At 64.7% G+C, this 25,826-nt stretch overlaps 1 protein-coding gene across 2 annotated transcripts in view; it reads right to left on the minus strand.

Annotated features, from left to right (window-relative positions):
• The window catches only part of KIF26A (kinesin family member 26A), a 40,775-nt gene extending 15,216 nt beyond the window's left edge, over positions 1-25,559 (minus strand). The window contains exons 1-4 of one of the 2 annotated variants that reach the window (XM_036882187.2): positions 25,343-25,559; positions 24,745-24,990; positions 11,647-12,099; positions 4,731-4,921 (exon numbers count right to left, since the gene is read on the minus strand). In XM_036882187.2, the coding sequence (XP_036738082.2) occupies positions 4,731-4,921; positions 11,647-12,099; positions 24,745-24,990; positions 25,343-25,384 (932 nt within the window). In that variant the 5' untranslated portion in view covers positions 25,385-25,559. Of the gene's footprint in view, positions 1-4,730; positions 4,922-7,195; positions 7,267-8,158; positions 10,203-11,646; positions 12,100-24,744; positions 24,991-25,342 lie in introns of those variants that run through there. The other variant, XM_036882190.2, reaches the window with a different exon arrangement.
• Positions 25,560-25,826: the final 267 nt, after the last annotated feature.

Consider the following 25,826-nt stretch of genomic DNA (forward strand, 5'->3'; position numbering starts at 1 on the left):
CCATCTTGGGTGACCACGGAGCTTCCTGCCAACCACCCCCAGGGGGTGAGGTGGCAGGCAACTCACCCTGCCTGCCCAGCACTGCCCCAGGGTGGGATGAGCAGGGGGGGTGAGGGTCTGCAGGTGTGGGTGGGAGGCCACTCTGCACACCTGGGTGCAGGGCGGGCTGGGGAAGGGAGGGCAGGGTACCTGTAAAGGTCACGGAGGCCTTGTGGACTCATGCCCCCATCTGGACACAGGTGCAGTGGTATCTGTCCCAGAACTTCAGGAAACGGCAGCTCCTGGGGCCCCAGCACCAGCCTGCACAGGCAGGGTCAGCTAGGCCCTCAGGCTGAGGGACGGCCAGCAGCCAGCCGTGGCCAAGGCATGGCAGCCAGGTCCCTGCCACCCAGGCCAGGCAGGCTCAATCAGAGACCCCAAGACTGGGGGAGGCGGCATCGTGAACCCACCCCCCCATGCCTCAAGGGTCCCCACCACCAATGGGCGAGGTGCTGGGGGAAGCCAGGCGTCTCTGCACCCTCGGCGGCCCACTCAGGGCCTGGGCTTTGCAGCACAGACCGTCGCCCCGCCCATGTCACCGCAGGTTCCCAGCAGCAGAGCATAGGGACCTGTCTCTTGCCACTGGACAGAGGCTGGGCCTGGCACCCTCAGAGGCCCCACCAGCCCCGGGGGGTCTGGAATGTTTCTGGCCAGGTGTCTTCGCCCCAGTCTGACCTTACTCGGGGCAACCCCTCCTCCCTCCCCAGCCCCGCGGTCAGCCCGCAAGCAGCTGGGAGCCGTGAAGCTGCACCCGACTCGCCCAGCGCGCCGGGGCCCTGGTCTCAGAGGCCCACCCAGCAGGTGTGACTCAGAGGCATGGCACGGCGCCGACAAGGCCCAGGACAGGCCCTCTGTGCTCCGATGCGGTCCGGGCCCGTGTGCCTGGGACAGACCCATCAGCCGCTTGGCTACCGCACCTCAGCCAACACAGCCGGCAGGGTGGCCTCTGGAGTCAGGGCCTGCCCTCAGGGGCCCAGCCTCTTAGGGGCACAGACCTGGTTTCTGTGCAGTGGGGGCTGGGGGGCTGACATCAGGCCTCAGAGGCTAAGAGAACCCCGGGGTGCCATGCTCAGGGCCACGAATGCTCACTGCTGGGGTGAGGACCCTGGAGGGTGAGACACGCATGGGGAGAGTGGGCAAGTCTGAGACATCTGGCTCTAAAGGGAAGACTTAGAAAAGCAGGAACTTCGTTCACCTGCCCTCAGCCGCAGAGAACACCTCCTCCAGGAAGGCTGCCCTGATGCCCCCAAGCTGGGCTTCCCCGGGCATCTACCTCCTGCTACTGCAGAAATCACACCCTGCCCTGAGACACGGCTTTGCATGGCTCAGCCCCACCAGGGCAGGGCTTTAGAGGGCAGAGGTCGGCCAGGCCTAAAGTCCGGAACTCAGGGGAAGCTCAGGCACAGCCGTGAGTGGGCCAGTGGGCGAGCGGGCTCTGCCACACCCCTCTGAGCCCCAGCCCCCTGGCTACAGTCCCAGAGAACTTTCCTGGGCTCACCGGCCCTGCTCATCAATCCACATAAAAGAAAGGGAAATGGTTTGCTATTTTACAAAGAAAAATTGCCTCTTCCACACAAGCCAGTGATTCCATGGGCAGCTGACCTTGAGGGAAGGCCCTTGATTACCCTGAAGAGATACACTGATGTGGGGGGGGGGGGGTCAGTCACGGCCAACCCAGGGCTCCCCAGCTGGGCCATGAAAAGTCAGGTAGACCTCACCACACCCCATGCCCCCAGCCTGCATCCACTGCTGGGGAGCTGCCCCTGCAGACCCTGAGAGCCCCCAGGCCCTACCCATCGGTGGCCCAGGGGTATAGGGCTCCTAAGGGGGCCTGAAACCCGAGGCCAGAGACTGCGGTCCCAGCAGCCCTGGTCCCCAAGCCTTGCCATGGCAGGCATCTTCCACGTCACGGGGGATCTTCACCCAGAGGCTGCCTCAGTCCCATCTTGCAGGTAAGGGAGGTCCTTCTGCAGCACCCTCCTGCTCTGGGTGCCTAGCCAGAGCTACCCACACGCCTCTGTGCAGCACCCACTCTGGTTGTGGACCCCTGCTAGGTACCAAGCCTGACAGTCAGTGGGCTGGGTTGACACTGGGGGAGGGGGCTCTACTGAGGCAGCAATGGGGGTGGGGGATGGGGAATCTGAGTTCAGTGGGGTGTCCTGGCCCCCAAAGGAAACCACACCACTCCCAGTGCCTGCCTAGGAGACCCCAGAAGTTCTTCCCAAGGCATCTGGATTCAGAGGCCTGGGTGGTGACCCCCCATCAAGAAAGGCCCAGAAAGGTGGGATGCAGAGAGTGCTAACGGAGGCATCTTGGGGTGGGGGGGGGTACTGTGGAGGAAGGAGATAGGGACGCTGTGCAGCAGCAGGTGGGGGAGCTCAGGAAGGGGGGGGTCGAGGTCACCAGGGCCCCCGAGACCCGGGCCCACACTGGTAGGGGTTGGCATGCAGAGCTCTCCACCCACCTCGGCCCAGCTGTGGGGTGCAGGGTGCCAGGTCTCACTGTGCTCTCTGCCCCACAGGTGTGGACACGGACCCACTCTCCACCCTGGCTTCCCTAGAAGGAGGTGAGTTCAGAGGTTGTTGAAAGAAGCCCTGTAGGCCCCAGGCTGATGCTGGCCTGCAGGGGGTGCTGAGGGGCCGAAGGAGAGCCCAGTTCCCAGCCCTACCCCATTCTGCCTTCACTCGGCCATCAGACTCCTACTCAACCCTCAAAGTCCACCCACGTGGCCCAGAGCACCGTGGACAGCACTCTTCTCTGTGCCTTCACAGACTGCACGGGGCCATCAAAGCCTGCCTCCACAACTCCCTTCCCCACTAGCCGGAAACTTCCAAGGGGCAGAGTGTGGGCTGGGGTCCGCTCTGCCTCCCTAGGTCCCCAGGGAGGGGTGGTAAGTGGGAGCACATGCTTGAGGCCCCCACAGCACTGGGTCCGGCAGCTCCACGTCTCGGGGACGCTGGACAAGGCTCCTCCCTCTCCCTGCAGGCCCCACCCACCACACAAGGGAGCAGGGATGCAGCCACAGAGCACCCCCTTAGCCCATGGCTGAGGGCACTACAGTTGCCCAGAGCAGAGGGTCTCTGGCCCAAGTCAGGTGGGGGTCCAGGACTGTTTCTGGCTGGGACAGCTACGATCCAGCCTGGCCGGGCACCCTCAAGCCGCGGGGTTCCAGGGCCTCCAGCAGGCTGGAGGTAACGGCAGCTAGCGGTGCCCCCATCTCTCAGAGAGCTTGCCTCCCGCAGTCCCGGCCAGCACCGTTTCTATGGTGACTCCCCAAGGTCGGAGGCAGCCCTTCTCAGCTGGAGACGAAAGCAGCCGGCGCCGGCTCTGCCAGGCCACGGGGTCACTGGTGAGCCAGAGAAGCCGCGGAACCTGGGCCCACTGGGGCTGGTCTCCCTTCCCAGAAGGACTCAGGCTGGACCTCCTCCCATGAGCCTGGCCTGACGGAGCGCGGCCGCCGCCAAAAGCCCCAGGGCGGAGACCAACTGGGCTGGGACACGCCAGCTGCCCGGGTTTGCCCCTCCCACCCCTACACGGGGGCTCCTCAGCCAGCCAGAGGGTTCCATCCGGGCTCTCCGAGCCTCACGGGGCAGCAGGCCCACGCGGCACTGCTCACCACCCAGCACCCCAGCAGCTCCCCAGCCCATCCCTTCCCGTGTCTGGCACTCCTGTCAGGAGAAGCAGGCCCAGCTCCCCGCCATGCATGATTCATGGACAAGTTTATCAGCACCCGCAGGGCTGCTAATGGGACAGTGACCCAGGGCTGGCTGTGCCCGCCATCACCACTCATTACTGCCCTTACATCTGTGATTGCCAGCCCCCACCTCTGCACCACTGCCTGACGGGCCTTGTCGGCACCAACTGACATTCCCAGTTCTGGGTGCCCACAGGGCCATTGCTGGGCATCCTGGGGACCCACAGAAGGTAGACCCCATGCCCTGTCACCCCATGTGCCAAAGCTGGGGCCTGGGACAGGGACCCACTCGCGTCCTGACTGACCTAGAGCTAACAACTGGGCAGGTGGCTCATGGCTGCAGAAGGTGTTGGCAGCCACAGGGAGGGACGGCGGGGCCTGGGTGCGGCCTGCCTGCCAGACACCCTCCCTGGTCCCCCTGACCTCCTCTATCACACCGTCCCACTGGTGCTCTCTGACCATGGGGGGAGGAGCCCTGAGGCCTGTGGCAGCCTCCTGTCCGTGGCCCCAGCACACGCAGGCCCTGGGACACCATGCTGAGCTTGCACATGCTGGGCCAGCCCATCCGGGAGCTTCACAGGCATGAGTTCGCTGCCCCTCACAGCAACTCAGGAAACCGCTGTCTGACTGGTGAGGAAGCTAAGGCAGCAAGAGGTTATGTGACTTGCCCAAGGTTGCACAGCTCAGAAGGGGCAGAAACTGCTTTGAACCCTGTCCTTGGCTGCATCCCAGCCCTGGCACGAGAGGCCTCCAGTGGACCCTGCCATCAGTGTGGTGCCCTGGGAGGCCGGCCAGCCCATCAGCTGGGAATTGCCCCACCACGGTGGCCCCCAAAACCCCCCTTCCGCTCCACACAGCAGTAGTAAGGCCATGGTTCTCCCGGGGAAGGCCCAAAGGCCACTGGAGCCGGGAGCCCAGGTCCCTGCCACCCCACCGCTCCCATCCAAGCTGCCCCCAAGCCAGCCCAGGCCCTGCATGAAGGCCCGGGAGTCCATACCTGATGAAGAAGGAGGCTGCAGCTGATGGGCCCGTGGAGCCCCCCGCCAGGGTGCCCGGGGCTGGGGTGAGCAGGGCTGCGGTGCAGGCCCCACCCCGGCCCCAGGTCGCGGACGCGCCGTCAGGGCCCACAGCGGGGGCGCCATCGCGAACCGTGTCTGCCACCGCTACTGCAGCCACCGCGGCTTCAGCCTGGAGGAAAAGGGGGGAGCCCGTGAGCGGCAGACACACGGGGGAGCTGGGAGCAGGCACGCTCCTCAGGCCCCACACCCGTGGGGCCCCGCCAGCTCCAGGCACGCGGTGACCGCCCTGGCACTACCCACAGATGCCCACCCAGGGGCCTCTCTGGCCTCCCCCATCAAGTTCCAGAAAGGCAGTGACCATGCCCTTCACCCCCAGGCCACTGGTCTGGGAGCACCCAGAGGCATAATTTGGGCAGGAACAATAAATATTTGTCACGAGCACTAATTGCCCCGTGCATGACAATGTGTGATGCTCCGTCTTCTGAAATACTACTCTGGCATTTCCAACTAATTAGCTAAAATAAATTCCAGAAAGGAAGACAGCCTTGTAATGAAGCACAAATGTAATTAAATACTCTCCAGGAGGGTGCCGGCCAACCTGAGACCCAGCCCCCATATATTACATTTATGCACACACATGAGGATCCGGACCCCTGGGCCAGACCTGGCCCTGGGGCCTCAGCCCAGCCATCCAGAGCCCCCTCCCCCTCCCCAAGGGTCCCTGTCCCCAGCCTTCAAGGCTTCCCGGACACCACACCCCAACCCCTGGGGCTCCTGGCTCCACTTGGCCCTAATGCTGCAATAGCCAGTGCCTAGGGCATCCTCTGTGCCCAGCTTGGCAGAGGCCTCAGGCCTCATGCAAAGAGGACACAGGGCTGCTGACCCTGAGGGTGAGGAGCCCAGGCAGAAGCCACACTCTGGAGGGCCCAGGATCCTTGGGGTCTCCCAGGTGACAGAGCCAGAGGCCAGCATGGCACTGCAGAATAAGCCACCACAGATCCCAGGAGAAGTATTCTGCCCGCCAGGGTACATCCCTTCTCAGCACAGTGAAGGATCGCAGCCCAGCCTGTGGCCAGCACCGGCTCCCTAACCCCTCCTGGGCCATGGCCACGGCAAAGCCATGTCTGCAAAGGGAGTTCACAAAGAGCCCCAAACCTTAGGCTGGATGCAAGCCAAGCACCCCGCTGACGCCCTGGGGCACCAGCCACTCCCCCAGGGCTACAAGATGGGTCAGTAGCCAAGAAGGGAGAGCCTGGAGCAGCCAGGCCCTCACCAGGCATGGTGCCAGCACACCACACCCTCTGCCACTTGCCTGAGCTCTGCCTGTAGCAGGAACTCATATGCATCCTCAGAACCCAGCCGGGCCAACCCTCTCCTTCTCCAGACTACTCCCCGTGCCCACCCCGCTGCCCCGCCCTGGCCCCCCCAGCCCTCTCCACAGCTTCCCCGGGTCTGTCTAGCCCTTCTGCCCACAGAGGTACAGGGACATGCCCAACTGGTGAACATTGCTCCTGCACTCCACCAGCTTTCACAAGCACCTAGAACATGCCAGAAACCAGGAGGCCCCTGGAGGGCACCTACCACACCTGCCTGGCCTCCTCCACTTCCCTGTGTCTGGCACCTTGCCTGGCAGATAGCAGATGTTCAGTAAATCTGCCCTCCGGGAGCACACAGCCTGGGGGGGACATAGACACCAGACAGGCTGAGCCCACCGCTGCAAGACAGGCTCTAAGCCTGAGGGAAATGGGGCTGCAGAAACACGGGGGTCACGTCTAGGCCTAGACCTGGGCAACAAGAACCAGAAGCTGCTTCTTTTCCAGGTGGCTGCAGGTCAGTGCAAAGGTGTGGGTGACGCAGGGCAGCCAAGGACCCCTGGACAGACCGGCCCCCATCTATGTCCCTCACCCTGGCCTCACATGCGTAAGATCTGCAATTTTCCTCACCTCAAGTATGGATCCCTTTTTTATCCCTTCACATGTGTGCTCCCTATGAAAGATCTAAACTCCTTTGGCAAGCAGAGCAGGGTAAGAGAGGGCCGGTCCTGCGCTTACACTGCATCAGTATCGACCACGAGGCCAGGGCCCCTCGGGGCGGTGCTGGGTCTGGCTGAGCGCCCACTGCGGGCCACAGCCAGCAGCCTGGGGCCAGGGCCCAGGGGCCGGGCAGGGCCGCACCGCCCACAGCGCCTCTGGCCACCACGCTGGCCAGCCAGCCCCTGTAACAGCTCTGCCACGGGGCCCGGCCAGGCCCTACCACACCACACACCGTCAACAAGGCATCCTGGACATCGGAGGACCGAGGTGGGGGTCACAGCCCCACGCAGCCCCTCCCACAGAGCCCAAGCCACGCCAGTGCCTTGGGCCAGCATCTCCGCCTCCAGCCAGGTCCTTGGGCCCCACCGGTGCCTGCAGATGGGTGGCGGCCAGCCAGCACCCGCACTGACCTGTCTCGGGAGTCCCGCGCGCGCCTCGGCTCCGCCGTCCCGAGCTGCCGAGACACGGCTCCGGCCGATTCCTACCAGAAGCAGAGCCCGGGCATGCCAAAAGAAGCCGGAGGGGGCGGGCGGGGAGGGCGGAGGGAGGGGAGACCACAACACGGGGACAGAAGAAGGGGCAGCAGGCGGGTGGGCGGCCAAACAGAAAACGTGATGGAGGCGCCAGAGCAGCAACGAAAGAAAAGCGCGGAGAGAGGACAGCGTGAGGGGCTGCCCAGACGGGGGCCTCCAGAGCAGGGCCAGGGGCAGGACCTGCCAGGCAGGGGCACCCATGCCAGCCAGCACCACGTCTGTCCCCAGAGGATGACCACAGTGGGGCCCTGAGGTCCCACAGTGCACAGCTTGGGAGATACAAGCTGACCCACTTCTAAGGAGCCCCCCAGGCCTGAACCCAGGTCACGACTCTGGCACATGAAGGACCATGTTCATCAGCTCGGGATAAACACCTCACTGGGACTATTTCACCCCAAAAGGCAGGGTAAGTGAGGGCCCAGGGCAGCAGGGTGGAACCTTGCAGACAGTGTCAACCCTGATCAGGGTGCAGGAGGCATCGCCCAGCGGGCATGTGCCAGGCTCCAGGGCATTGTGGGGCAGACCTCCTGCCCCTCAAAGCTCGGCCAGCCCCTGACCCCAACCCAGGGCTCCAACTGGGAGCGCCTCACTTCCGGCGGGACCTTGTCTGCCCATCACAGAAGCAACTTCTCTGCAGCCTCCCAGGGAAAGGGGCTGTCTTAACCTCCACTCCATGGTCCCATCCACATCCCCAGGGACCCTTCCAGGGCTCATGGGAAGGGGGAGACAAGCAGGCTGGCACAGGGGTCAGCAGGAGCAACACTATAGTCCAGTACCACCCAACATCCACGGCAGAGGAAAAGGCTGGCTCCACCCAGGCCACCACCAAAATGACCTCACCTCGCACTCTGTATATCCAAGCAGCATGCAGCACCTCCTGCAGGAAGCCCTCCATCCTCCTGGTCAAGGTTGGCCCTTCAGTGCCCCTTCCCCCACAGCTGGCCAGGAACCCTCTGCTCTGGGACCTGCTGTCTGGACACTGAGGCCCAGGAGCCCAGGTAGGGCCTGGCCCACGTCTACAGGACCCAGGGTTTGCACAGGCTCTCTGGTCCTGGGTCATTCACCCTGCCACTCGGCCCACCTTCGGCCACCCCAGATGGCGCTACAACCTCCAGCCCGCTGTGAGGTCAGAAGGCCAAAGCCTGGCTCTTGTGGCCTCGAGCTGTCAATGAGCACAGGTGTCCTGTGAATGTCTGACAGGCTCTCTGTCGGCACGAGGGAGACACGCTGCGGTTCACAGCCGAGTCCCAGCAGAGCCGGCCGGGGCGGCAGGTCTGCGGTGGCCCCACCGCTGTCGCCCAGCACTCTCAAGCAGCCACAGCAGGCGACAGAACAGGAAGCCCCGCTCCCACGGGCACCTCCGTCCTCCGTGGCCGCAGCGCTGCCTCGCCGACAGTCTGGAAAGCAACTGCCGGGCCATCCCGCCGGGGGGCCCCACAGCCAGGAAGCATCAGCACACGCCCAGGAGGGGGGAGAACCCGGAAGGGGCTGAGCACTGGGCCCCCAGACTCGGGAAGTGGGCCGTGGCCTTGATCACAGCCACGGCTGGCGGGGGGTGCTCCCCCGGACGCGGGCTCCCCGCGTGGCCACACCCATGGCCTGACCTGCAGTAGGGCCACGGGGCAGGCTCAAGGCCACAGCACCCAGGATGCTCTGGGCCCCCACCTCCCCCTCCAAAGACCACCCCTCCGGGAGGGCTGGAGTCTCTGGAGCAGCCCTGCTGGGCACTGGGACAAAGAGGACGGCAGCCCCTGCCCACTCCGCCAGCCAGATCCACGTCTTCCTGGGAACAGTGGCACCCAGGACCACTGCGGGGCTGCGGTGGGGATTCACAGCACGTCCCTCCAGAAGTATTTAATTCTGGAGCCTAACACACAATATCCTAACATTCCAGGGCCACTCCTAATGATTGATGCCCTAGTTCAAGGGAAATTACCTCATCTGAGTCTTAAAGTTCTATTTATGGTTCTAATAATCTCCCTATTGATTGCCAGGACTGTTGTCTAATTATAAATCCATTCCCACCCACCCTGAACGCAATCAATGCACACATGAAATGGAGAGGGGGCCTTAAATGTCCGTGTTTTACGGTGTGCTGGCTGCCAGCAGGGCTGCCGGCAGGAGGCCAGGGACCACCCCGCCTCCCCGCACCGACGAGCACAGTCGTAAGGACTGCCAGCACCGCTACACCGAGCCTGCTGGCCCCCACTGCCGGCCCACATCCCCCTTCTGCCTCCCAGGCACCCTTGGAGCTAAGGCCGCTCTCTGCCTGGTGTTCGAGGCCCTGGCCGACGAAGGGCTCAGCTTTTCCCCCCTGGGTAAGGAGCCCTTCGCTGTCCCCCCACACCCTGTGCTGGGCCCACCATCTCTGACACTCCCCTCTGTGCCCAGGTCAGTGCCACCTCCTCCAGGAAGCCTCCCACTGTGGTGGCGCCCCTAGAACACTCCTCCTGGGCAGCCCAGCAGTCAGGCCAGGAGCTATAGGGGATGCATGGCAGAGGGCAGCCTCCACTGTCTTGGCCTCACCCCAGGCCTTAATAAACGGAGCAGCTGGAAGCAGGGAGGCCACACCAGGGTGCCTAGTTCAGGTCCAGAAGCTTCTCCTGGGAGCCCTCTGTACACCCCATCTCCAAGCCCCAAGAACAGGGTGGCCTCGGAAGGACCAGCCCCGGCAGTGGGTCACAGCGGCCCAGCTCCCAGCAAAGGGTCTCATCAAAGGTCCTGTCCGGCCAACGCCATCTCACTGATCTCAGAGGGGCCTGAAGCCCAGAGGTGGGGGCAGAGCCGGGCCGGCTCGCCTCGGGGCAGGATGGGACTTTGCCAAAGCTTCCGGGGGCCCTCCCCATGCCTCCAGCCCCAGGGCCCCTGGGGGTACAGAGACCGTGGGAGACATCTGCCCACCACTCTATTTCAGGGACACTGAGCAAGCCTGCTCAGCCAGCTCTGCAGTGACTGGAAAACACACCAAGGAAAGGTTTTCACACTGCCCACTGACCTCTGCCCCTGGGGCCCTGGCGGGGGTGGATCATGTGGTGGGGCGGGGGGCTTCTCCATGTAGAGACACACGTGTGCAGCACCATCAGGACACACCTGGCCGAGGCCCCTCCCCTCGGCTCCCCGGGGCCCCCAGCCCCAGCCAGGCCTCCTGGTAAGGTCTCCATGCTTCACACCTCAAGGGGGCCTCATTCACAATCCCAGGGGCGTCACCACACCTCCGGGGGGCTCACCACACCTCCAGGTCTCCACGGGGTTCCCTCTGCTTTGTGGCTCCTTCCTTGTTTGCCTGGTGAACCCCTATGCTGGGCACTGCTGGGCCCCCAGCCTAAGAGCTCAACCAAGCAGACAGGCACCTCTGAGGGTGCGATGCCCCCAGGAGCAGGTATCCCCTGAATTGTGCAGCTGCGTGCCTCCTGGGGACAGGCTTCCCAAGACAGCCCCAGCACAGCCCACCCAAACCGTCTCCCTCCACTGCCCCAGGAAACCCCAGCCCAACAATCCGCCCTCTCCTGCCCTCCTTGCCCTGGCACCCCTCTGCTAGGTGGAGAACCAGGGACACAGAGGACACTTGGGGCAGATTCCACCAGCAAAGCTCTCGGGCCAGCGGGAAGCAGCCCCGGCTCTGCCCTCCACAGCTGGCTTCCTCTCAGACTGTGGGGCAGGCACAGTACCCACTGGTGCCCAGAGCAGGTCCCACAGAGGCCATGCCCACTCCTGGGGGTGAGTGTGGGCCTGAGGAGGGGAGCCTTGGAGGGCAGGGAAGCATTCTGCAGTCACCTGAAAAGAGCTGGCTTCTGAGAAGCCAGACCCACGTGAGAAGCCCCAAGGGCCTCCCCACCTGCAGGCATCACCTTACACTCCAGGCTGGGCCAGCTGTCCACGGGGCAGGTCTGTGCTTCCCAGGCCATGGCCCTTGGGGCAGGAAAGTTGGAGGGGCAGGGCCCTGATGGGGTGAGGATCTGCTCTTGTCCCAGGAGCCCACAGGGCCCTTCCGTCAGCCCACTGCACCATGTGTGGGCTCAGAAGCAAGGTGGGTCCCCACCACAGGTGTGGTGCTGGGAGCAATGCTCCAGGGAATACCCTGCCTACCAGTGACATTACAGGTGGACTGGACGTAGACCTCAGCAAGGGCCAGGGGCCTCCCCAACACCCACGGTCCCCCCTGCTTTAAGGGTGTGTACTCTGCACAGCACCCACGGAGCCTGGACACCATAGGTCCTGGGGAGGCATGGGTGGGACCTCCAGAAGTGAGCCCAGTTCTGACCCAGCTGCCATCGGCCCTGCCTGGTGGTCCCAGGAGGCCAGAAGCCCACTGCGCTGAGGGCACTCACCAGGCACGAGGGCGGCAGGAAGCGGTTGACCCTTGAGACGCTCCACATGCCCTCCAGGCACTGCTGGGCCTGGATGGTGACTGTGCTCAGTGCCCCCCCGAGGCCGGCAGGTGCCACTGACACCTGGACACTGGGCCCGGGTGGCCAGGCCAGCCCCTTCCTCCTGTCCGGCCCTGCTCGGACTGGCTGCCTCCCCGCTGGGCCTGCCGGGACTGGTACACCCCTCGGGCTGGTCATGGCGCCAGGGCTGGGGGGCACGAGGCCAGTGCCTCCATGAGGGGCATCGGGATCCTCACAGCTGGCAGGTGCCTGAAGCAGCCGCAGGGCCTCCCGCGTGAGCTGGTTCAGGTGCGTGGTACAGACATCACAGCGGCGCTCAGCCTCCAGGTGGCATGCAGGCGGGGCCCCCGGCACCGGCAGCTTGTCGAGCAGCAGAGCAGAGAGGCAAGGGTCCTGGGGGACAGGGAACAAGGACGGTCAGTGCCCGGGCACCAGGCCCCACAACCCGTTCCTCACCCTCTATGGCGCCAGCCAGCTCATGCTGTGCCCACTGCATAATCCGTATCTGATTAATAAGCTCCAAATGGTTTTGTCTGCATGCGCCCAGCAGGAAAATAATTATCAGAGCTTAATAGTGAGGCCCATGGTGCCCTCAACAACTGCCTGCCTCCTCCCACTGCCATCCCTGTGCTCGCTCACAGCCGGCGAAGCAGATGCATGCTCCCCAATAACCAAGCTGCAGGCAGCAGCCCAAGCCATGTGCTCAGGAGGCCGGCGGCAGGACCAGGGCACCCCCGTCCCAGGCCAGGGCCTTTCCACAGCGGTGCCCCAGCGCCCCAGCTGAAAGCACCATCTACTGCAGAGCCACAGGGACTCCCTGGCTCAACCGTGGTCAAGGAGGGGCTGGGGGGCTGGAGACCCTCCCCCTGTCTCGGTGAAGCCTCCAGCCCTGGTGGGGATCAGGAGGGAGACGCGGTACGGTCCTGCGGCAAACATGCCACCAGAAGCCACGCCATGTGAGGAAACTGCAGGTAACTCCTGAGCCATGTCCACCAGAAGACAGAGGCACTGGCGCAGGCCAGCAGGGAGGCAGGGAGCAAGGCTTGATGGCCACCGTGCTTGGTCCCAAGCATGGACTTGGCCCCAAGGGCCTGTGCTACTTGGTGGGTGCCCCTGGGGCCGAGCACCCCCTTGCCCTGCACTGGGGGGACACATGGGTCTCTCTGAGTGTCTGACCACTAAGTACAGGAGCCAAGGGAGCCCAGAGGAGGCCCTCACCTAGCCTGGAGGTCAGGGCTTCCTGGAAGTGGTGACACTTCTGGAAGGGAGAGGAGGTGGAGGGTTCCTGTCCCCAGAAGGAACCTCACTGGAGCGAAGCCACCACAACTCACATTCCCAGGACCCACACCCTGTCCTGTGACCACCCTGAGGCTCTGCCCCAGCCCCTCCCTGGGGTGGCCTCTTCCGAGGTGCCTGGCCGGGTCCACCCCTCATCGGCCCAGCTGTGGCCATAACCACCCAGGACTCTCCCAGTGCTGGCCCAACACAGCAAAGCCCAGAGCAGGCCTGTGTCTCCATGTCGGCAGCTGTTCCACCCAGCCCTCCCCACGCCACCACTCCGCAGAGCCAGAGCCTTCCTTCCTCAGTGGCCACAGGCGAGGCCTGGCTCCAGTCCAGCTGCCCTGTTGGCCACAGAAGGGATTATACGGCCTCACCAGACACGCCCACTTCTCAGGTGAGGAGGCTGAGGCCACCATGCAAGGGGGCATCCCCTTCACCCACCCAGGTTCCCCAAGCCTGACCCGTGTCACTGGAAGGGCTCCAGTGGGTGACAGCTGTGGCAGGGTGGCCCTACTGTGAGGGGACACCACTCTGCTGGCCCAGCATAAGCCGGTGGTGGCTCTGCTCCTGGGTCCCTAGTACCCACCGTGCTCCCTGCAGTGTGAGCCCCCGTCTCAGCGGTTCTCCTCACACCCAGGCAGGCCAGCTCGAACGGAAGGCTGCCCCGGCCAGGCCAAGCCGCACCGGCTGCCCGACTCACGGGCCCCTCCGAAGGCCTGGATCTGGGGTTGGGGACCAAGGGGCTCTGCAGCCTTTGAAGTGCCCACTGTGTGGGTCCCTGTTCGTGGATGCCCCCACCACTCCTGCACCCATGCCACCTCGTCCGTGAGGCCCTCCTGGACGCCCCTTTCCAGGGCCCTCTCTCCCAGGGCCCACTGCACTTTGTTTAAGAACACAAACTCTGGAGGGGAGTGGCCTTGCTAAGTCACTCACACCCCGTGCCCGCTATTCCTTCCCTTGCTAGGTGGGGTGGTGGCGTTAGTGAGTACTTGCTCAGAGGCCTGTTGATTGACTGCTGGCACCTTCCTGCCCAGCCCCCTGCTCCCCTTCCGGAAACAAGACCCCACAGGACAGGAGGGTCAGCAGACCACACAGACGAAGGTCAGGCCCTACCTGCCTGCTGGGGTGCCCCCTCCGAGGCTCCACTCTGCACCAGGCTTCAGGGGCATCCTGGGAGGGGAGGGGTCCCACTCCCCATAGGGATGGCCAGTCCCACAGCACAGTGGGGAAAGGCCCAGAAAACGCTGCAGGGGCCCCACCACAGGCTGGCACGCAGGGCCCTGGGCGGAGCGCTGTTCTGTCCCAGAGCCACAGGGAGGCTCTGCCGCCCCCCCACCCCGGGCCTGTTTTCCAGGTCAGGCTCTGATCACTCCGGATTTTCCATTCAGCAGGAGGCTGCTCAGAGCACCCCGCATGGGGAGGAAGTGCGCCTGCCTCAGCCATTAGCCCTACTTGAAAGGCGGCCCAGCCCACCACCCCCAGGCCCAGCAGCCCATTGTTCTCAGGCCTCTGCCTGTCTTGGGGAGCTCAGGCCTCCAGGGGAGCCCCCCTGGCACCGCCTCCCTGGCCTGCACAGGAGCGGGCAGGGAAGGAGGCCAGAAGCAGGGGGCGGGGGTGCCGAGGGGCAGGGCCCGGGCCAAGGCCCCGGGGGAGGGGGATGCAGGGAGAGCAACAGGAAGCCGGGCAGCGTCCCCTGCCCCGCCCCACCCCCACGGGCGGGGCGCCAGGATTCCAGACTGCAGCTGTCAGGGAGGCCCCAGCTCCGCTGGGCCTCGGGGGTCAGCATCAACGCCCAGGTGGGAACCACAGGGTCTGCAGCCACTAAGCTAGAGCACTCCTCATCCCACGCCCGGCACAGGGAGACAAGCCTGGGGCTACCTGGCACCTGCTCAGCACGCCTATGGCACTGGGATGGGGGGCTTATGTGCCGCCCTTCTCCCCGCAGCCACCCAGAAGCCCAAGCCCTGCTTCACAAACCCGCAGGGGACCCACGCGACATACCCAAGCCTCCACCCCAGCCAGAGCCCACCTTGGGGCCAAACACCTCAACCCAGCACAAGCAGCCAAGCCCACCTCTTGGAGGACCCTCCCTGTCACCATGCACAGGGCCCAGCTGACACCCCTCCCCAGGTGAGGGGCAGAGCCGCCTCTCCAACCTTTCTCATGTCACACACCACCTCAAACATGGGCGCCAGCCAACACCAGAGAGGAGAGACTTGCCCGCGGGGCGGGCGCCTCGGGCAGCACTGGGCGGAGCCAGCAGGGCCATGTGCAGCTCCTCAAGAGCAGGGCCACTGAGCAGCACGGGACACTCACCACAGGCCGGGTCACTCGGAACCACACACCCGACACCAGAAGGACCCCACCTGGAAACCGGTAAGCTTTGGGCGGCACAGGCCCAGAGCGGGGCTCCCAGCCACCAACACCCTGGCCGGGTGTTCAGACTCCAGTAGGGGCTGCTTCTGCAAGGACAGGCCACAGCCACTCCCAGGAGGGCGCCCCTGCCCTCGGAAGGTAAGAGGCAGACAGCACCTCCCACACCGCCCATACCCGGCCCGCGGCTGGGCTGCCCTCAGCGCGGCCAGCAGTCCTCACGGTGCCGGGCCAGGTCTCCCCTCCCAGCCAGGGGTGGCTCCCGGGAGCTCCGAGGCCCACGGGCCCTGGCTTCAGGAGTCTGGGCCACCACGCCGCCGTTAGAGCCCAGCACCTTCGGAAAGACAGTAATTACCCGGCTGCAAAATATTACTTTTAATTTCCAGTTTTATGATCTAATTAAACATATATTTTACTTGCATTTAAGAAATGTTTTTCTTAATTTGATTCAATTTAGCACCGCACACCACCTACCCGTCACACCGCCTGGGTTTGGGGGAGCTTCCCCCCTTAACAACGATGGCTTCCGTTCTTTATCCTGTTCCTGGGGTCTCCAGGACGCTTTAAGTAATCCTTTCGTTTTCTCCTGTGTGCGAGGCTAGAGGGGAGTCATGAGGGAGGCTGCCCCACCGTGAACCCCAGGACGGGTTTCTCTGCCCAGGGCCACCAGACCACCCACTTTGCTGGACAGAGTAACCAGCCCCCAGCCCCACCCCAGCCCCAACCTAGGCCATCAAAGGAGCGGTAGGGGAGGCGATCCTCTCCCCATTTCAGAGAAGCCCCTCAACTCGGTGCAAAGACCCTGGGCCCCCATCACCCCATCTTTATACAGGGACCCCCAGCACCAACTGGCAGGCCACTAGCAGGCCAAACAGCACCAGAGGCCCAGCTGGAGTCACACCCTGAGGCCCGGGGGTTCCCCACCCCGGCCCACCACACCACCGGCATGAGCACGCAGGTGCCCTTGGGCCCCAGCCCCATGCCTCATCCTCCCTCCCCTCCACACACAAAGCATGCTGGGCCATGACCCCGTGCAGCCAGTTTCCGGAGTTGACAACAGGTCCAGGAAGGGACCCTCGTCTGCTGGGCCAGGCACTACCCTCCTGGGCTCTGCTGTCAAGGACATTCCGATGTTGCGTGCAGCCTGGCGGGTTGGGGGCTAAGGGGTCAGGAGCTCAGCTTTCCAGCCTGGAAACCAGCCACACCTCAGCCATCCCCAGGCCCCTCCCACCTGCTGGGTGCCTCTACAGGCCAACGCCCAGCCCAAGGCCCTGCCCACCCAAACCCACAGGAAGACCTGGGGCCCCGCCAGCCAGAACCCTGGAGACCAGTCCAGTCCCATCTGTCTGCAGTTCTGAAGGTCTCACAGCCTCCTCTTTGGGGGGAGGGGTGGGGGAGTGGGAGACTCAGCCCACCTACCCAGCACTGACTGGCACCCGCCCTGTGCCAGGCACCAGCCAGCTGGGCATCTCCAGGCACACTGTTCATTGAGCCCTCCTCCCCTCAATGGCCTCCCCTGTCCTCTGCCTGATGCCACAGCCAGCACAAGGGTGGTGGGGGCCTGGGGGCCTACAGGCCAGACCTACAAGCCAGCCTCAGTGGGAGGGGGTGAGGGAGGCTAGCTTTGTCAGGATACCCGGTGCTCAGAGGCACTCCCGATGCTTCGGGGTGGGGAGGCCTGGAGCTCACCCAGACACAGCTCTCAGCCCAACTCTGTGGGTGCCGACTGCAGCCCCCACCGTGAGCCTGTCTGCTCATCTGAACAAGGGGTGATACGACATCCTCCATGGGCCCCACAGACTACGGCCGGGAGGTAGAGCCCCTGCAGGCTGGGCTCCCACCAGGGGTCCCCAGAGCCACTCAGGAGGGGTCTGCACCCCAGGGACACCAGACACTGACCCCAGTGGCCCAGCTGGAAAGGGGCAGGTGCATTAGCCAAATGAGGCTGTTTGCCCCGCAGCAGCCCCTAGGTACCCAGCATTCTGCTGGGAGCCACTGCATGCAGGCAGCCCCAGATCTGTCCGGGCACCAGCCCATCCAACAAGGCTGCCAGGGGAGCCCAGGGCCGCTGCTCTTCAGCAAAGGACTTGACACCACAGCCTAGGCTCGGGGTGCCGCTCCACTGTACCCCGTCGCCCAACCTGGGACCCCACCCTGGCTCCCCCGTCACCCTGCCTGGCCCTCCACGACACGTACAGGCTGCAGGCCTCCTCACCTCGGGGCTCTTGATGTCCCCACCCCCTGGAGACCATCACCCCATCTGTGTGGGCCTAATTCTGAGATCAAATGCCACCTCGTCCGTGAGGCCCTCCTGGACGCCCCTTTCCAGGGCCCTCTCTCCCAGGGCCCACTGCACTTTGTTTAAGAACACAAACACTGGAGGGGAGTGGCCTTGCTAAGTCACTCACACCCCGTGCCCGCTATTCCTTCCCTTGCTAGGTGGGGTGGTGGCGTTAGTGAGTACTTGCTCAGAGGCCTGTTGATTGACTGCTGGCACCTTCCTGCCCAGCCCCCTTCTCCCCTTCCGGAAACAAGACCCCACAGGACAGGAGGGTCAGTGGACCACACAGATGAATGTCAGGACCTGCCTGCTGGGGTGCCGCCTCTGAGGCTCCACTCTGCACCAGGCTTCAGGGGCATCCTGGGAGGGAAGGGGTCCCACTCCCCGCAGGGATGGCCGGTCCCACAGCACAAACCCAGCTGACCCTCCTCACCAGCACCCAGCAGAGAAGGCAGACACCAGGCAGGATGGGCCCCTGGCATCGTCGTGAGGTCCAATGCCAAGACACACCACTGCCAGGCACCCCTAGGCCTCCTGCTGGCCCACTGCACTAACTGGACAAGTCCTCTCAGAGTGCCAGGGTGACCAGCCTCCACAGACACCCAGACTGCTGGGAGCCCCTGTACTCTCTGGCTACCTGGATCATACCCCCTTTGCAGGATGCCTGGCACAGGCCACGCAGCTTGGGCAGCAGAGCTGGGCTCCAAGTGTGGGGGACGGAGGGGGTGGGGGCTAAGGAGAGGGCATCCCCAGGAGGAGGTCATGAGGGCTGACACTAAGCCAAGGGCCCCAACCCAGCAGGCCAGGCCAAAGTGGCTTCCGGATGATCCCTTGGGCTTGGGTGGCCCAAAGTGTGGGGCTAGGGCGACTCCAAGGGTGCAGAGCTGGACTGCGGCCCCACACCACAGCTGCGAGGGACAGACAGGGACAGGAGAGCCCAGGACAAGACATTTAGGGAGGGGGGAGGGGGGAGGGGGGCCCACCCTGCAGCCCCCCCCCCCCCCCAGAGCAGGGCATGCTCCACCCAGAAAGAGGCAGGCCGGCATCCATCAGGAGAGGTCAGAGGGGAAGGCGCGTGGAGGTGTAAGAACATTTGTCTGAGGCCGGAACAGCAGGAGGGGGCAGCCTGGCACTGGGCTGTGCAGGACCGTAAATCTGCCAGCCTTGGGCACTTGGCTGAGCTAGCCCAACCCGACCCCAGTGCAGCCCCCTCAGCGGAGGCCTGGGGTCCTACAGGGGGTGGTGGGGAGGGGAGCCACCAGATGAGACCACCAGGGAGGCCTCCTGTGGGTGGAGCTCTCAGGCCACCCAGCCACAAAATGTGACACTGTAAGTCAAAGTGCTCCTTAATGCAGGGGAGGCAGCGTGAGGGCGTGGCCCAGGGAGCTGTGCGCCGAAGGGGAGCACCAGGCCTGCCAGGGGAGTCGCCACTCGCGGTTGGTATGGGCAGGCTTCTGCCCCAGGCTCCCCTCCGGCCCAGAGGAGCCTCATCAGCTGTCACGGTCGCCTGGAGGGAAGGGAGAACCCAGCCCTCACAGGGGCCCCCAGAGGCCTGGCCACCCAGCCTGCTGCCACCAGGCACCCAACAGAGCGAGCTTGGCTTCCACTTGCCCCTCCACCACATGGGTTCCCTGTTCCCGTGGGGCAAACAAGCAGACAGAGGCGAGATACACCAAGGGGACACTTAATCCATTTTTATTCTATTTATTACTCATACCATACACCTTCTTGCACAAAAACTGTCTAGTGGCTTCCAGGAACCACACAGCGTAAGTCAGAAACAGAGCCACCTGACGAGAGCTGATCACATTAGAACAAACAGGGATGATGAGTTCCCATCAGACATGTGAGGAAGGGCCTGTGTGGTTAGCGGAAGCTGAAGAGTACAGCTGTGCGAGCTTCCCGGCAGGCAAAGGGAAAAAGGAACTAGACGACCTTTGCTGTGTAAGACAAGAACCAGCCCTTTTGACTCCCAAATATGCCTATGTCCTGTGGGCTCCTGACATTCCCCCTCTGCTTCTGGCTGACGCTAGGAGGGCAGTGGCTCACAACCCTTCAACTTAACCCCATGCCCCAAAGCCCACCCTCACTCCCTGAAACCTGGACCAGTGGGGACATCAGAGAGGCACAAGGAGCCATCATTCCACTGCTGGACTGAAGGACAGCCCCAGGGACAGCAGAGGACACCCGCTGGACTGTCTGTCCAGGGCGGAGCAGCCAGCTCAGGGTTGGGAGGAGCAGGCCAAGATCTCACAGAGGCTGGACGGTGAGGTCAGCCCTGACCCTGCCTCCTCCCTCTTCTTGCCCAGACTCGGTTCCCCAGAGGGGCCCGGGAGCCTCTGAGACCCACAGACTGAACCTTCCCACCTGAGTCACCTGGTCCCCTGCGAGCCCAGGGAGCAGCCACCCCCCACACCTCCCTGGCTGCCTCTGGAGCCTGCCCGCCTGGTTCAGCTGGGAGACACTGCTGACCCCAGGTGCCCTGCCCTGTGGGTCCCTGAGGCAGGCCCCACGGCCCTGGCACAAGGGTGGCCCCAGAAGCCAGTGAGGCTCAAGGAGTGGGGAGGGGGTGTCCAGGGACTCTGACCCCAGGCGGCGAATGTCTGACACCAACTGGGTTCAGGCCCTGCCCTTCCAGGACGACAGTGTGATCGGGCAGCAGAGCCAGGACCCCGCCAGCGCCACCCATCAGCACAGAGCTGGGGGCTGTGGGGACGGGAGACAGTGCCCCCCCCAACCCATGGATGGCTGGAGGCTTCTCGGGGGGACAGACGGGATGGAGAGCCGGCGGAACCACCATCCCCACTCCAGACCCCACAGAGAGGCAGGAGGACCTCCAGGCCAGGTCACGTCACCCTGGCTGTGCACAGGACAAGAGCCCGTGGCCCCACCGCCTTCAGACTCTGCCCGGCTTGGTGGGGAAACGTGAGCCATGACTGGGACTGCAATGGGTCGGGGGGCAGGGGCCACCACAGCAGCAGTTCTGGAGCTCAAGGAGGGTGAGACTCCCTGCCTGGGCCGGCAAGAGATTTGCAGGAGCTAAATGGGAATTGATCACGTCCCCCATCAGGGGCGCTAATCAATTCAGCACCGGTATTGACACGTCAAATGTCACAGGGCCTCTGGAGGAGTCGCCACCACTGTAGGACCATCTGGGCGGCAGCTGGAAGGATCCCCAAGCAGGAACCCCACCCTCAATACTGGGGATCACCATCCTACATGGGAGTTACATGGGAGTCTGGGGAGCAGGGGGTGGGGAGAGACAGAATCCAGCCCAGCAGCCATCCGGGTAAATACAATGGGGTGTGGAAGGAAAACTGTGGTCACTCAGTCATTCAACGAACACTTCTGGGTGACCTGGACCCTGTGCCTGCCCCGGCAGAGCTCCCAGCCTAGGGGAGGGCCACTGTACACAGAGACCACAGAGTGGTCAAGTGGTATGGGAAGGGCTGAGAAAGAGCAGGGCCAGGTGGGTAGGATGTGGAGGAGGGGAGCTCGGGAGAGCTCAGTGCCCTCCGAGAGGCTGCCAGGGCTCCGCACCACGAACTGAGTGAGGCTGGTCAGCGCAGTGAGGCCCCCCCACCATGATCAGCTGTGCTGGTGCTGGCGCACAGGGCACTGGGTCATTCTGGCTGTGGTTCTGCCAAATGAGCACAGGAGGGTTGGGGGCTGGGGGTCTGTAAGAGGGGTGCTTGTAGCAAAGCACCATGGGATGAAGAAAAGAATGGGGACCTTCAGGTAGAGGGGCCCTTGTGCCCAGGGGCTGCACCTTTCAGAGGCCATGGCCTGTCAGGGCCAGGCTGGGGCAGCAGGACTAGAGACTGGCCAGAGGCTCCTGGCGGTCCGGGTTCTGGGCATCCCCTCTGGCCACACTGAGGGGGGGCAGGCATCAGCAGCTGGCCTGGGCTGCTAGGGATGATGCAAGGAGTTAGAAGGAACTTGGGGGCCAGTTCATCTTGGTGAGCGAAGACACAGAGCAGGGAGGGATGCGGTCCGCAGGTTCTGGCCCAAGGGACAAGGAGTACAGAGTGGCCAGTGCAGAGGTGCGGGCACTGAGGTGGGCCCCTGCATGACAGACACTGCGAGCACCAGCAGAGATTTCTCAGAGACGGGGCAGCACCTGTGAGGGGGTGCGGGGAGAATAGGGCAGGGAATTGGCAGGATCCCCTGGGGGACTTGGGGGCCCAAGGCAGAGGACGCCCATAGAGGCCACGGGAGGACAGGTCAGAGGGTGGGACTCCAGGCCATGCAGGGGCCAGGAAGGGGTCACCCAGAGGTGAGGCCTGGGAACCCTGGTGCAGATAGACGGCGGCACAGTGCGGGACCCATGCCCCCTCCACGCTAGGCCTGCCACCCTTCCCAGTTCAGACAGGAGTCTCCCAGACTCCACCCTGGTGGGCAGTGCACACCTCCAGGAACACCAGGGCCCAGAGAGGGGGAAGGACACAGTCCCACCACTCCCCAGGGACAAGGCTCCCTCTGGAGACCACAGCCTCCCTCGCTGCCCCGAGGAAGCCACGGCAGGAGCAGGGAGGAAAGGGCGCATGCGGTGAGCAAGAGGCAGGCCCTGCACCCAGGCTCCTCGGGCGGGACGGGGCTCTAACTGCCGTGTCCGACCCCTATAGGCAGCAGTTCCAGCACAGGGGGACCCCCAAGCCCACGTCCCAGCAAAAGCAACTGAGGTGTGCAAGACACCCCATGCCAGACCCGTCTCCTGTGCACCTGTGAGGCAGGCGTGGAGGTGGCCCTCGATCTGAGCGGGAATGAGGCCCTCGCTCCCCTGGAACCTGCCCGAGGCCCCAGAGCGGAAGCCATTCACTGGCAGGAGGAGGAGCCAGGAGACAACTGGGGACCGATCCCCAGCAGAGACGCCAAGGGCAGAAGACGAGCTGACCTCAGACTGGCTGGATGACGACTGTCCACCCAGCCTCTCAAGCCTCCCTCTACACCTGAGACCAGGCAGGGGCCCCCAAGGTGAGGGCCTCAAACAGCCAGGCTGGGGTCCCAGTCCCACCCCAGCCCCCGCCGTGGAAGCCCACCAAGCTGCCTCCCCAGATGCAAGTGCGCACCTAGGGGGCTAGGCTAAGCTCCCGGTGAGCTGGGGGTGGCCTCCGGATGAAGAAAGGGCCCCAGGGCAACTCCTAGACAGCCCACTCCACATCCCAGGGCCTCACCAGCCCCAGGGCAGAGCCCAGTGACCCCCGGACCGTGGGCCAGGCTCTGAGGAGGGCTCACTGGGGCTCACCCAGAGCCAGTCACACACGGGCTCCCCCCTGCCCCGCAGGCCCTCCCTCGCTAGCCAAAGCAGAAGCAGCTGTGAGCACGTGGCCCAGACACCACCTTCCCAGCCTCCCCTGAAGGAAGCTCTGGGGCAGGCTGAGCGAGGCTGCACATCAGCCAGGACACAGGGAGATCTGGGTCCCACAGGACGACACTCACCGAAGTCCCAGGGTCTCAGGCCCAAAGCCCTAGGGCCTGAAGTCCCCATGGGTGCTGCTCCCATCCTCTAGAGAAAAAGTGGATGATGAGGCCTTCACAGAACCCTACAGGTTGGACAGCACTCCCAGTGGGCCCCTGGAGGTCACCCCCACCTGACAAAGGAGGAAACGCAGGGGGGGAGGGCACAGAGCAGGAACAAAGCCCAGACCTTGGTCTTCTGGGCAAGCAGGCTCCTGGGTGCCCCCACCTGGTACTGTGAGGTACCCAGTGTCAAAAGCCAGACTTGGGGAAGGCCAGGGAAGTGGGAGGTGAGTGCTCCGGGTGGCCCAGAGGCCCCTCTGATGAGCCATCTGCAGGAAGGGACCAATGAGACCCCAAATCCACCAGTGACTGGCGCGACCCACAGCTCCCTCCCCCAAGACCCCCCACCCACCTGCAACCAGTTGGCCACACGTCCAGCGCCACCAGGCAAAGCCCAGCTCGGTTGCTAAAGCCCCTCCTCTCTCTGGCCTCGGCTTCCCCTAAAGGAGCACAAGGTGGCCTGGCAGCTCTGACAGACCCCCAGGAAGCCTGTCCCAAACCACACCCTCCTCGGGCCCTGGCCGTCCTCTGGTGTCCTTCCAACCAGATGCGGGCCATCTGCACAGAGTCTGGCAGGACGGCACGCTGCTCAGAGCAGCAGACGCAGGAGGGTCCAGGCCCCCCACCTGGACAGACCACAGGGGCCAGTCCCCAGGCTGCAGCGAGGGCGCCCAGCCAGAAACCAGCTCACACACTCCACCCAACCCTAGATGAGAAACACCACGGGACCCCAGGACCCAGGGTCTGCCCCCACCCCGGGACTGCAAGGCCCCCTTTGAGAACTATATTTAGATTCAATGGGGATTGTATGAACTTCCCAGGAACACTTTTAGAAAGACTGAAGGTCTGGCGGGAAGGGTTTCCTCTGGGGACCCCCACCTTCCCAGGCTGCACAAACTTCCAGAGCGTATTGTTCCTTGAACAATGGTCCCAGCTCCTTCCAAGAGCAGGACAAGCCCATTGGCTGAAGAATCTGGCAGAGCCCCCTCCTCTGGCAAACACCTTGGCTGCTGGGGCCACAGCCTGGGGAACACAGGGGCCCAGCCACTCAATTCCCAGAGGGGTGGCCGCTGCCTAGGGTGACAGAGCCCCGGGCAGTGTCCCACACACCATTCTTATTCACGATTTCGGGAGGGAGCAGGCCCACCCTCTGGTCCTCCAAGCCCTCCTGCCCCAGGTATACAATTTCCAGACACCTGGCTGGGGGCCCAGGTGCCCTAAGGGTGAGGACGCACCCAGTAACCTCCCGCTGCTGGCAGGGCAGGAGCTGTCCCGCCCCGGGCGGAGGCCCTGCCATCTCCCTCTCCCCTCCCCCTCGCAGACACAGTGGTTCCAGCTGTGGGACATCTGCGGCTCCGGAGAGAAACGCCTGCCCACCCCCCTCCGACCCGACTGCGGGGTCCTCTTAGGACGAACTGCCCCAACTTACCCACTCCGTGTTACAGACGGGAGAACTGGGTCCCGGAGGGAACGGGGACTGGCCCAAAGGCACTGGGTGGGAACTCCCTCCCTCTGCGCCCCACGTCTCCCAAGCTCCAGCGTGGGCCCTGCCGCGGAGGCCGGCCAGAGGAAGGGCCACTTACCCGGAGGGGTGTTCCGGGCCCGCTGACCAGCTTCCACGCCTGTCGCTTGAGCTCAGCGAGCTTTGTGTGGCAGTGGCGGCACCAGCCGCCTCCTCCCGGCGAGCGGCCCTGCTCTGCGCCCGCCCCGGCGCCCTCGGGCGCGGGGCGGCTGCCGAATGGGTCCTGCTCGGGCCCGGCAGGCAGCCTCTTGCGGGGGGACACCTCCAACAGCTGCGGCAGCTCGGGAGCCGGGCCGCCCTCCGCCACCTGCGGGGGCGGGGGCGGAAGGGGACAGTCAGCCCGGGCCTCTGGGCGGCGCCAGCACGGGACCCAGCGCCGACAACTCCAGACCTCGGCGCGTCCCGGCCCCAGAGTGACGCACTCTTGACAAAGTTAGGCGCGCGGACGCGAACCTGCCGCCCACCCTCCCCTTCCATCCCGGGGGGTCCGCGTGAGGGTCCCCCCCAGCAGGATGCCAGGCGCTCCCCGCACCCTTTCCAGACCCGGTCCTCGGGGGGTGCCGCGCTCCCCGAGAGCATCCTGGGCGTCCCGAGCTCCGTCCCGGGACACCCGTAGGCCCCCCGCTGCCGCCTCCCTCTCGGCGCCCGGCCGCGCGTACCGCGGGTTGTGCGGCGCACTGTGGGGCGCCGCGGCCGCCCATGGCCCGGACGCAGGAAGGGCCAGGCGGGAGCTCCGGGACCGCGCGGGTGTTCTGGGGGTCCCTCGGCTACGTGATCCGGCCCGGAGGCGCCCCCATGGCCCTAGCCGCCGCTCCGAAGTTCGCGCCGCGGGCGAGTGGCGGAGAGCGCGCGGTGGCGTCGGCCGGCGCGCTCGCAGGCGCGGGCGGGGCGGGGCGGGGCTCCGGGGCGGGGCCCGTGCGGGAGGGCTGTCCCGCCGCGCAGGAGCCCTCGGCTCGGCGGGGCGGGGGGAGGGGTCCTGTTTCGCCGCGCGGCCCCTCCCACTGCAAGGACCCCAACCTGTTAGGCGAGTCACAGCCCGAAGGAGGGGCGCTGGGGGCAGCGGTGGGATGCTCCGTACGCGCGCGCATGCGCCTTCCAGCTCCTCTCCCCGGACGCTGGGATCTGCGCGTCTCCGGGGAAGCG

This window comes from Manis pentadactyla, chromosome 11, assembly GCF_030020395.1.
Source record: "Manis pentadactyla isolate mManPen7 chromosome 11, mManPen7.hap1, whole genome shotgun sequence".
NCBI lineage: Eukaryota > Metazoa > Chordata > Mammalia > Pholidota > Manidae > Manis > Manis pentadactyla.